The 12479-nt window shown below is 39.1% G+C and overlaps 1 protein-coding gene across 1 annotated transcript; it reads left to right on the top strand.

Annotated features, from left to right (window-relative positions):
* Nucleotides 1-6644: 6644 nt before the first annotated feature.
* LOC113118134 (SLIT and NTRK-like protein 3) lies at nt 6645-12158 on the top strand. The gene is made up of 3 exons (XM_026287062.1): nt 6645-7494; nt 7815-7889; nt 8757-12158. Exon 3 carries the CDS (start codon nt 8806-8808, stop codon nt 11419-11421), a length of 2616 nt encoding a protein of 871 aa, XP_026142847.1. The 5' UTR covers nt 6645-7494; nt 7815-7889; nt 8757-8805; the 3' UTR covers nt 11422-12158.
* Nucleotides 12159-12479: the final 321 nt, after the last annotated feature.

Genomic DNA, 12479 nt, shown 5'->3' with positions numbered 1-12479 from the left:
TATTGTGATTATTTTGTATAGTGTATTTTATTGTATCTATTGTAACTATGTTTGTATGTCTATGTTTGGCTGCTCAATCAAACCAGATTCCCTGCAGGGATTAATAAAGTACCTATCCTATCCTAAATAAAAAATGACAAAATAACATGCAAAATATTACTTAAAAAAAAGTACAATTAAAAAGAGAAAGTAAAATTTTACTGACCACAAACTTAAGTCACTTTCAACCTTTCCTATCTTCAGCGACCTTCTTTGTTTCCTTTTCTCATCCTCCCACTTCCTGTTTGTCCTTCTGAGAGCAATACAGAATGTGTTGATCATTTTACGGGGTCACCACACTCTGAGTCAACACTACCATGCCCTAATTATTCAGCTGTGGCCCAAAGACAGGGAGCGTTGTGATGTGCAAACCAAACAGAGGAGCTGTAAACTAGGCCAACCTGGTTTTTGTGTTTGAAGAGCAGTTTATAATCATATTATTGTGAATAAGCAAGCGCAATGTCTTGTTTTGAGTGCTATTTGCTCTTGCTCATACCTTGAACAAAACCCTGACCCATGTTTGTGCTACAGATGTGACTCAGACCTCAAATCATGTGCTGTTTCTTTTATATTCCCTTCCAATTTTGGAATTTACACTGGCACATCATTAAAAAAAAAACTTGAAGCATTGAAAAAAGCATCTGAGCCATGACTCTTTTGACTTTGACCAACCTCAAGTACCACTCATATTTCTTCCAGAAAAGGTAAAAATCTAGCTGGCTGTCAGCTATTGGTCATGATGTGATATAATGCATTCTTGCAGTCTAATTCTTTTCACCCATATGGATCTGATTAATTGTGTCCTAGTTCTCTGGCAGACTCTCGTTGTCAGAGAAGAAAAGGTGTTTATAAAGGTGTGGGCATTGAGGGTGATGGGGCTGTTAACGTTTTAGCTTACTATGCTAAATTTCAGCCTATTAGTGGTTCCTCTGCAGGATTTTACCCTTCTCTCTCTCCCATTTTTTCTAGTGCTTCATATTCGGAGTAAATTAGTATACGTCTGAGATATTATGCTTGCAAAATGGGACAGTTTTAGGCCATAGCATACTGCTTCTGCGGAGGGTAAAAACAGACAAAGCTGATTTCTTTCTCCCATTTGGGAGATTGAAAGCTGTCCCATGCTAAACATTATTTACAGACTAACTTTCAAAGTGGAGACATTTTAGGAGAGTGGTTAAGGAGATTCCCCCTTCTATGTAAACCATTGTGAGTGCCCAGAAAAGCGTTATATAAATGTATATAAATATTTTATTATTATTATTATTATTATTAATAGTAATTTTCTGAAGACTGAAGACTGCTTGTCTAATCTCGGGGAGTTCAACGATTCACAAAACGCTTGCTGTTGAAGGATGGATCAGTGTCCTGTTTATTTGGACCAGCTGCTCCACTCAATCACAGCCTGTAAGTATGATAAATAATAGATGTTGATATTTTCTATAGAGAGTTCAAAATAGAGAATTATTGAAAAAGGCTTATCATTTATGACACGCGCTGTACTCTGTAGACCAATCACAACAGACTAGGCCATCTGGCCAATCAGAGCAGAGCACGCTCACAGAAAAGAGGGCTTTAGAGAGATTGCATCTTTGATCTGCTTCGAACGAATCGTTTGAGAATCGCTGGAAAATTAGGTGATATTAAATGCATGTTTTGAGAAAACAAAAGTATTTTTTGACCTTGTGTGCATGTAATCCTATTGTAGGGACTCCCAAAATAATATATTTGGAACCGTAAAAATGGCATAATAGGAGCACGTTAAAACACTCCAAAGCTGGTGGCTATATGTTAAAATCATTGTTAAAACAATACGTTAAAACCTTACAAATCACCAGGATGGCTTTTTGTTCCTGTCAACAGCTATCTTTTGAGATTTAGGTCGCCATCCTACTAGCTTCTGGAAAATCCTCTGGATAATGTCTTGTGACCCCATTGAAGAAGAAGAGCAGGGTTGTTTGACCCAGAGACTGAGTAGAAAGCCGGCTCCACACTAAAACATCGAATCAAAGAGAATTTTAAAAAAGCCCCGTCATGCTTTATATTTTTGGAGTGCTTTTGATGTTCGGGGTCAGCTTTGGAGAAACCTCAGCAAAAGATCTGGAACACGGTAGAACCAGCCAAGCAAGCGGCATGCATTTCCAGCTTCTGGCAAAGTACTGTGTAATCTCACTTTCAAAGAAAGGAAATAATGAACAAGGTGGTAATTCGGGCACAAGTCAAAGACGAAGGATATAATCACAGAGGCAGATGGAGTGAAAGACAATTGATAAACAATAGAAATGTAGAATTATACAAAAACAGGTAACACTTTAGGTCAGGGAACACATAGTTATTTACTATAACTATAAGAGTTTTCCCTTAATCTTTCAATTAATAGCAACAAGTTGTTGTAGGTACTGGGTTTTTCAGGAGTTCTAGAAACTAATCATGCGTTTATATGTGCTTTATGAGTACTAATTAATAGCTAATATACAAGCAACATGCAAAAAAGCAACTAGTTAATAGGGAGAATTGGTGCCTAAACTGAGATGGATTGGATTGGATTTTTTGTTTTTGTTTTTTTTAAACACCAAAATATAATTAACATTAAGAAGCAAAGAAAATGTCATACTCAAACATGGTTGCAGTTCATGATTCCTTTGTAATACAGGCTCAACTCATATTCTCTTTTGAAAGTCTTTTTGAAAACTAGAAGTTTTATTCAAGAGTCAAAAGTTTGAAGACGGGAAGAGAGATATATATGTCACTGAAAGAAAATAATGCGTTTATTCAGCAAGGATATTTTAAAGACATTTTTTTTCAAAGAAGTTATATTTCAGATGAATGCTGTTCTTGAGAACTTTCTATTCAACAAAGAATCCTGAAAAAACGTGTCTCAGAATTATTGACTGTTTTTAACATTTATAATAATAACTGATGATTCTTGAGCATCAAATCTGAATGATCATGTGACAATAGGGACAATGGAGTAATAATGTTTCAAATTCAGGCTTGCATCACAGGAAAATTTAGTTTAAATATATTTATATTTTTCAGCATTGCTGTTTTTGTTGTATTTTTGATCAAATAAATGCAGCCTCGGTGAGCAGAAGAAACTTTATGTAAAAAAAAAATAAAATAAAAAATAATACCAAATCTATTTAACCTTTTGTACCCCATAACAGAATATATAAGCAAAAGCTCATGGGTGTGTGTATGTGTGTGTGTGTGTGTGTGTGTGTTACCCTATGTTCTAGTAATCCTGTAATCCTGGTGGTCTTTCATGTCTCTTTGGCACAACTATGGTATGCTCATAGTTGTGGCACAGACTGCGCCGGGCTTTCTGCCACAGTGAAACATGGCTCCACCAACTGCCTCATGCTCCCGGTGTTATTTTTGGGTGCTTCTTGTCCAAAGATTCATGTGCATCTGTGACCTGATAATGTACATCAAACAGAGCTGAAGCAGAGCATGACACCTGCCTCAAATCAGCAGATCTATTGACTCTGTTGACCATGACTGTACTTAGCTGGGTGAAAAGTTATGAAATGCACTTGTGTGTCAACATTTCTTTTGAAATAAAGAGTATGTTGACACAAACGGACTCTGGTCTTCTAGAGATCCAACATATGTAGAGGAATAAGCGTTCCACTTTCATCAAAGTGCAATATCTTTAAATAACCTTTCCAATGTCAAGTCACTTTGCTGTCACTGTGAGTAATGGCTGATGCATTTAAGGCTGGACATATCAAGTACTTTAGTGATAAAAGATGAGTTTGTATGTGAGTGACATTGCCATATTTTTGTTTTCAGAACTGAGAGATGCCAGGGTGGCTGATGAACCGTGACAGAAGCACACAAGAGAAATGTTGTTTCAGGCCAAAGGACACCTTGAACATTTATTATTTAATGGTGTAAAGACATTTCAATGTAAAACACATTACTTCCGCCGCTATAATGCATTGCAAAGGATGTGGATGCCATTATAGTATATAAATACCTTGATTTTTGGCAATAAATAAAAATATACATTTTCACCAGCTAAAAAATGGTTTTAAATTGGTTATTTCTATCTTCTGTTGTAGTGTGACACTAGGGAAATATCAGTTAACTTTTCCGAACATTCATTATTCCATTAATTGTACTAATCCAGTGAGGTTTGCAGAATCCAGTTTTTGTTTGCAGAAAGAGTCTGACAGCAACCAGTCCTCAACACAGAGATCTGATCTCATCATCATCTGTCTGGAATGACGTGAAGAAACAGTACAAACGTGAGACAGACTCAATCCAGAAGAACTGTGGCAATGTCTCCGAGATGCTTCAAGAAACATACCTTAAAAAAAAGATTAAAAAAAAGGATAATAAACTGTTTCAAATGGCTGTTTATTTTATTTCATTATATTCTATCTTTATACTATGGAGAAAATGCATGCACTTCATTATTGACAGCAGCATTACTGAGAGCAAAGCTGTCGTAGATGTGAGACTTTGCATTTGCCCATATTACAACATGCATGTTTCAGCATGAATTAAAAACAAGAAGTGACATCAGAGGCGATTAGAAGTGGCAAAGTTTGATTAGAGAATTGCATACTGATGGAAAAATAATGCAAATTAAGCAGGAGGAAAAGAACAGCATATGTTATGAACTGGCTTTAGTACACTGGCATTTATATAAGAGAAAAACAGCAGAACAAAAAAAAAGGAATAAAGGGATTTAGAAGTGACTGGCAGAGGCAGAAATGAAAGATGGCTTTCACACAAGACGAGATGATTGACTGGCAGTTTTACACACTGCTGCACACCAACCCAGATGTGGCTCTCAAACCTTCTCTTCACTCACCCCTCAATTCTTTCTCTCCTCTTCTTTCTCTTGCAGACGTTAATCCACCTTGTGCCGTCATGACTGATACTAACCAGCCAATCATAAGAGGCCTCTAGGTGGGGCGTTATGTTGCATGCGTCAGTGCATTGTGAAAGGTGAGAACAGAGAACAAATGTTCCCCAATGACTCTGAGGTTTTGGAGTACTTTTGTTGCCATAGGCTGAAGTCTTAAATCTTCACTTACTAGTTTGCTAATCTTTAATGAGAGTGTGCTGAGTGCTTGCACTGCATTTAAATTCAAAACCAGTCCAATAAAGGCATAACAATGTAATCTGTAAAATAATGGTGGTTAAGTTAAAAAATGTTTACTGGTAGCTGTGCTGCTGTTATTAAGTGAGTAACCAGCAATGTTTTAATACAATTTGATGCAATCTATCTCATATTAATACATTCTAATCAATATTGTATATAATGGATCAGATTACACAAGTTGATTTCAAAGTCATAATTCGGATTAATCAGGAACACATATGTAACTCGTATATTAATGAGAAGAGATGGAAAACTGGAGTCCATTAATTTCAGTAAAATGCAATGGTTGTGTGCTGGATTGAACTTTATATCTCAGCCAAGTCAAATTCCAAAATATAAATGAAATTCAATTATATAAAGGTGTTCTTTTGTATCTTTTGTCTGTTTAAAGGACTTGGTAACACCTATTTAGGGAAGTTATCTACTGAGAAGGACAGATATGAATGAGAAAAAAAAAATGTCAAAGAGTTTCTAGCCTTATGTCTGCAAAAAAAGAACAAAAAAACATTTGGATTAGCATCACAGATTTTATCTGATCAGTAATAACCAAAATGACAGTCATGATAGTTAAAGCTGCAATCATCATCATCACCCTCAACACAATATTTATGGTCCTTGAGCAATCCAATTAAGCATGACTCATGAACATTACTGAAACTCAAATTTCAATTTGAAATCTTGTATAAATGTATTTAAACATAGCCTACACTCTAAACACTTCATAATAACTTTAATTAAATAACTGAAAACATTATTTTTGTTGAATATTAACAGATCAGTAGTTCAAGTACATTCAAACTAAAACATATAAGACAAATGCTATTATCAAAGGGAAGTTGTTACAAATTAGAGGCTTCCAGTCAAAAAAGTTTTTAAAAGTCAAACTGTGTTGTTAAAACTAGTCTATTTTCCATAAATATCAGTTGGGGCAAGTTGTCACATTTTATTAGGCAAGTTTTCCCTTTTTATGCTGTAAAGTCTACGTTTTTACAGTTTTATTAATATTAATTAATTTTATTTATTTTTTTTACAGCAAAATGACAAAGTGTGTTTAACTGTTTTGTTTGTTTGTTTTCAGGAAAATAATGGTGGAATGGTGGAAATACTCAATGGTTTTCTCTCACTCTCTCTCTCTTTTAGCTAAGACTACAGTTTACAGTATGTACCTATAGTACAGAGAGAACCTGAATTTTAGAAATAAACTTAGCCTTTGAAATATACACAGATAGAACCTGAATTTTAGAAATAAACTTAGCCTTTGAAATATTCACAGTAAAAGTGCACAAGCTAGCCCAGGTCTTCCCTCAGAGGTTACATTCCATATCCATTTGGATCGATATTAACGATCTATTTAGCATTATTTAAAGTACTTTTTTTATGTCATTAATAAATCATATTACAGAGTGTTACCCATTCCTTCTCTCTCATTTCCATGTAAATTTGCAGAATAAAAGTATCCTGTCATCGCCACTGCCCACGCGCAGAGCTAGATTGCCCGCTGCAGGCAGAGCGCGGGAAGACAAGGCGCGGGAAGCGCGCGGAGCTTCACACGGAAGCTCTCCTCAGCTGTCTTCACTTCAGAGAAAACCAAACTAAATTTATACAGAGGAGAAAAAATAAACAGATTTATTGGATATATTTTTCCCGAATCCAATGAACCCCGGACTCACATTTCAACGAACGAAGTGACATTTTCCAAGGAAAGAAAGACGGAAAACTGTGCACAACGAAACTGAAAGGGACATTCAAAGCCTCAGAAGATGAAGCTCAGAGTTAAATAACCTGTGATAATTATCTCTGAACACAAATCGGAGATGAGATCGCTTTATAAAATAACGTTACATCGCTGATGGAGAGAGAGATAGAGAGAGAGAGAGAGAGAGAGAGAGAACACGGATGTGCGCGCGCTCCCGGTGCGGCACTCAGCGCGCTCAACAGCTCGTGCCTCCTCCATCCCAACCCTCTCCGCCAACGCCGTCTCTCCATTCTATGCCCTCTCCCTCCCTGCTCGCTTTCCTTAAAGCTCATTTCCGTGACGATCCGAAGCTTTTCTCCGGCACGATGAGAGACGCGAGCAGCGCAGCAGTGGGACAAGCCGAACAGAACCGCACGAAGAGGAACTGAGCTCCAGAACTGAACGAACTGGCATCATAAACAAACCTTTTTAGAAAAAAAGGAGATTTCATTCAAATCACGTCTTCATCTTCTCTCTTCTTGGTCTAGAGAGAGAGAGAGAGAGAGAGAGAGAGAGAGAGAGACCGAAAGAGAAGGAGAGAGATAGGGGAACAGCACAGGAAATCTTTAAACTCGTCTTATTTCGGATGCTCCGGTGAAAAAAGGTGAATTTTCAGCGTTTTAGATGTTCGCAGACTTTTTAGAGATGGGAGAATGACCTGGGTGATCCGCAGAATAATCTCTGTATTTAATCAAATGATGCATTGATTTGTTTCTGATGTAACTGCGCAGATTGCTGTTCCAATCTCCCAGTTTTAAAGGTGTTTTAGCAAAAGTATTTTTAGTACAAATATCTTAAATCTAAAATACAAGTTTAATGTTAAGTTTAATATTGATATATGTATTATTATTATGTGTGCGTAAAATACTGAGATTTTTTAAATCGTTTCATTCCAATGCATGCTCTTTTTTTTTTTTTTTGTAGCCAACCATCGGAGGCAACCTGGTACCATCCGTCTCCAAACCCTGGAGATGTCAAGTTGGACACCACTAAAACCGAGTAGGTATCTGCTACTTTAATCGCTTGAGAATGGAAGGACATTGGAATTGGTTGCTTAAGCCAGGACACCAGAGAAGGGTGGGAGGAAAATACAAAGTGCGCTATTCATGGAAAATTGCAGTCTCTTCTTGGCGGAAAACAAGGATCTTTCGAGGGCTTTTGGTTATTTTGTTTTTCCTTTCGAAATCAAAGACATCCGCAGAGTGTGGTACACTCAGCAGCATTTGGCTCTGAGTTTATCCACTGATCTGCTGATAACATCTGCGCTAAGCAAATAACCTCCGTTACGCATTAGAGGTCTAATTGGTGTTTTGGCGACAGTCTTGGGATGCACCTGTCATTGTATTTTTTTTTTTTTTTTTTTTTTTTTTTTTTTTGTTAAGTGGATGCAGCGGTTGATTTAATTTAAGTATGCGTTTTTTTTTTTAATTCAGGTTTTATTGATCTAATGCCTTTGATATTTGCATGAACATGGAAATGGATGACAATTAAGAATTTACAAAAGTAATATTTTTCCTATTGTTTCTTGTCCTTTACTGTGTGTATGTGTGTGACAAAGTGAGATACAAATGGACTGATTCTAATGGTGATATGCATTAAACAGTTTAGATGTGCTTTGTTTAATTCAGTGGTTAAAAACATTAGTGGTGGTTATGCCCTTGAGCCCTGTTTTTGTGAGTAGTGCAAGCTTTCATCAAGTGAAAGATATCAAACCCATGATAATGCATGATCTCTATCGTAAATGTGCCATAATGTGGAAGGAGGAGGTGTCTGTTGCGTAGTTTATTGTGCTCAAAGCATTGCAACTGTCACTCGCTATCTGAGCCTTGTCATCTGATACACTCTTTTTTCTGTGTTTTGTTGCAGTGCTGTGAAGTGGCTCTCAGCCTTAACTTCATCAGGACTTGGCGGAAGGATGCTGTGGTTTACCCTGCTAAGCACAATAGCTTTAGGATGGACTACGCCGATCCCTTTGCTGGACGAGTCGGAAGAAATAGATGAGCCTTGCTTTGACCCTTGCTACTGTGAAGTCAAGGAGGGTATTTTCCACGTCCACTGCGACAGCAAAGGATTTACAAATGTCAGCCAGATCTCCCAGACGTGGACGAGACCCTTTAAACTCAATCTGGCGAAGAACTCCATGCGCAAGCTGTATTTTAACAGCTTTTTGCACCTCAACAATGCTGTGTCACTCAATCTGGGGAATAATGCGCTACAGGACATACATGTGGGTGCGTTCAATGGCCTGAGCATCTTAAAAAAGCTGTTTCTCCATGAAAACAAACTGGAGGTGTTCAGGAATGACACTTTTATGGGGCTGGAGAGCCTCGAGTATCTTCAGGCGGATTACAACGTCATCAAGAGAATAGAGAGCGGGGCGTTTCGGAACCTGCACAAACTCAGAGTACTTATTTTGAACGACAATTTGATACCCGTGCTACCCAATTTATTATTCAGGTCCGTTTCTCTCACGCACCTTGACTTACGTGGCAACCGCTTAAGAATTCTACCCTATAAAGGGACGTTGGAATACATCGGTCGCAGCTTGATGGAGATCCAGCTAGAGGAAAATCCATGGAACTGTGTGTGTGACATTGTCCAGCTCAAAACCTGGCTGGAGCGCATCCCCTACACAGCAGTGGTGGGCGACATAACTTGTGAATACCCTTTTCATTTACACGGTAAGGACCTTCGTGAGATCAAGAGAAGCGAACTTTGTCCTTTACTCTCAGAAGCAGAGCTGGAGGCTAAACATGGCATTCCCAGATTACCGTTTAATAACGAAAATGTCTGGCCCACCAAGCCTTCGTCTATGTTATCATCTTTTCATAATACAGCCTCCTCAGTAGAGTACAGAGAGAGACACGTAAAGCCGACTAAACGTTTCAGACCCACAAAAACACCACCCACCCCTCGTAGCATTTACCCAGGGCTGAATCAGCCTCCAATCGCTGCCTACCAGACCAGACCCCCTATTCCAATCATTTGCCCTACAGGGTGCATGTGCAATTTACACATCAATGACTTGGGCCTCACTGTTAATTGTAAAGAGAAAGGCTTCCACAACATTTCCGAGCTGCTGCCACGACCACTCAATGCCAAGAAACTCTATCTAAGTGGGAATTTGATTCAGAAAATTTACAGGTCGGATTTTTGGAACTTCTCTAGCTTGGATTTATTGCACTTGGGTAACAATCGGATATCATATGTTCAAGAAGGCGCCTTTATGAACCTACCTAATTTGAAAAGTTTATACTTGAATGGCAACGACATTGAAAGGCTCACTCCAGGCATGTTTCGTGGTCTGCAGGCGCTTAGTTACCTGTACTTCGAGTACAACGTCATTCGAGAGATCCAGCCGGCCGCCTTCAGCCTCATGCCAAACCTGCAGTTGGTTTTTCTCAATGACAACCTGCTGCGCACCCTCCCCATGGATGCTTTTGCTGGCACCTCTCTGGCTAGGCTCAACCTGCGCAACAACTACTTTCTCTACCTTCCAGTGAGCGGAGTCCTGGAGCATCTCCACTCCATTGTTCAAATCGACCTTCACCAGAATCCTTGGGACTGCTCCTGCGACATCATCCCACTCAAGCAGTGGATAGAGAAACTAAGCTCTGTCATTGTTGTGGGGGAAGTGACCTGCAAGACCCCGGACTTCGCTCTTGGCAAGGATCTGCGCACCCTGGAGGCTGAGGTCATCTGCCCCGAGTTGAAATTCACTGCTTCTTCTCCAGTCCTGCCCAATGACATGACAGCAACCAGCGGCTCTGAGTTAGGACAAGCGCCAGTGACGGGAGCTGTTCCACTCTCCGTGTTGATCCTCAGCCTACTGATACTCTTCATCTCCTCCGTGTTTGTGGCCGCCGGTCTCTTTGCATTCGTCCTGCAGAGGCGAAAGAAGCTTCCCTTCAGGAAGCGTCAGGAGGTGGACCTTTCAGGCATTCAAATGCAATGCAAGATCTTTGAAGAGAGGCAGACCGCCTCGCCTGAGAAGCCACCCGGTCACGTCTACGACTACATCCCCCATCCCGTGACTCAAATGTGTAACAATCCAATTTACAAACCACGAGAAGGAGAGATCGAGGGCGAGCAGTTTGCAGAAACCAAGGAAAATAACAGTAATTATCGAACTCTTCTGGAGAAAGAGAAGGAATGGACGATGGCTGTGTCCAATTCCCAGCTCAACACCATTGTCACCATCAATCAGTCAGGTGACATGGCAAGCTTTCACGAGAACGGAGTGCTTTGCCCTACTGTGATTGACAGCCAGAGACCGACCCCTACGGTGGGTTTTGTAGACTGTCTGTACGGCACCATTCCCAAATTAAAGGACATGCACGTTGCACATGCACATCCCCCTGGAATGCAATACCCCGATTTACAGCAAGACGCCAGATTAAAAGAAACATTACTTTTCACTGCGGGGAAAGGATTCCCTGAGCAGACCCAAAGTGAATACCTCGAGTTAAGGGCAAAACTCCAAACCAAGCCGGATTACCTCGAAGTCTTGGAGAAATCATATAGATTCTAATTGAATTGAAAAAAAGAAAAAAGAAAAGAAAAAAAAAGAGTAAACTCACTTGAACAACAACCCCCCACCACGCCCAAAAAGAATATTTATCAAAAAAGAAGCATGGCAAAACTATATGTTTCACACACGTACACATACACACACTCTCACACACATTTCCCCCAAGTCGCTTTTGGAGGAAAGGCCATACTCAGATTTTTCAATTAAGTGCCTTTTTTTCAGAGTAGCCAGCAATGTTACCACCCATTATTTTTGTACGGAACCGATTTGCTGAACCTCCAGAGCTCCTGGCACAGTTTGTAGAATATTTGCAGTTTGCTGCATGCGTTCAACTGCAGAAGGAGGTTAATGAGCAAAAACTTCAACTGCTATAGAAATACAGCGACGTATTACCCGTTGAGTGGTCTATTTAATTTTCTATACAGCAAAAGACAGAGTTCTATCTCATGGACGAGGATCAATATTTGTGAATATCTATTGACACTTCAAGATTTTATGGAGTTCAACGCACTTTCTTAAGAAAAATGCTTCTGGATACTATCACTAACAGCTTTTTAGGAAGCACTTTTAATGTTTTCTCTCTCTCACAAAGATTTGACAAAGTAAAAAAAATTGTGCATATATTTATTCTGTAATTTCAGTGAAAGATTTAATTGTAAAGGTAATGTTAAATCAATGTATAGTGATTATGCGTCTGGTATAGCCTTCTTAATAAAAATACAAATTCTTTAATCAAATAAAAAGGGTACCAATGCATACTGTTTGTGAGAAATAGACTTGACGTATTGGTATGGCGCTTCAAATGACAAATTATAAAATGCACATTAACCTGTCAAAGTCTCACTGCTGCTAGGAGGGTCAGGTTGAGACAGTCTGGTGTTCCTGTCTGTATGCAAGTGTCATTGATGGGTTTGGACAAGAAAAGGAGACTCTAAAGATTTTAGAGTCTTTCTGTGAGGTATGTCGTTATACATGTCCACTGCTTACTAAATGACACAACATTTGAAATCAATATTTAATGTAATGTCACTTTCACATGTGTCCACAAGAGGGAGAAA

This window comes from Carassius auratus, chromosome 18 (assembly GCF_003368295.1).
Source record: "Carassius auratus strain Wakin chromosome 18, ASM336829v1, whole genome shotgun sequence".
Taxonomy (NCBI): Eukaryota; Metazoa; Chordata; class Actinopteri; order Cypriniformes; family Cyprinidae; genus Carassius; species Carassius auratus.
The sequence above is the reverse complement of the archived record's forward strand: the minus strand, read 5'-3'. Positions and strand labels throughout refer to the sequence as shown.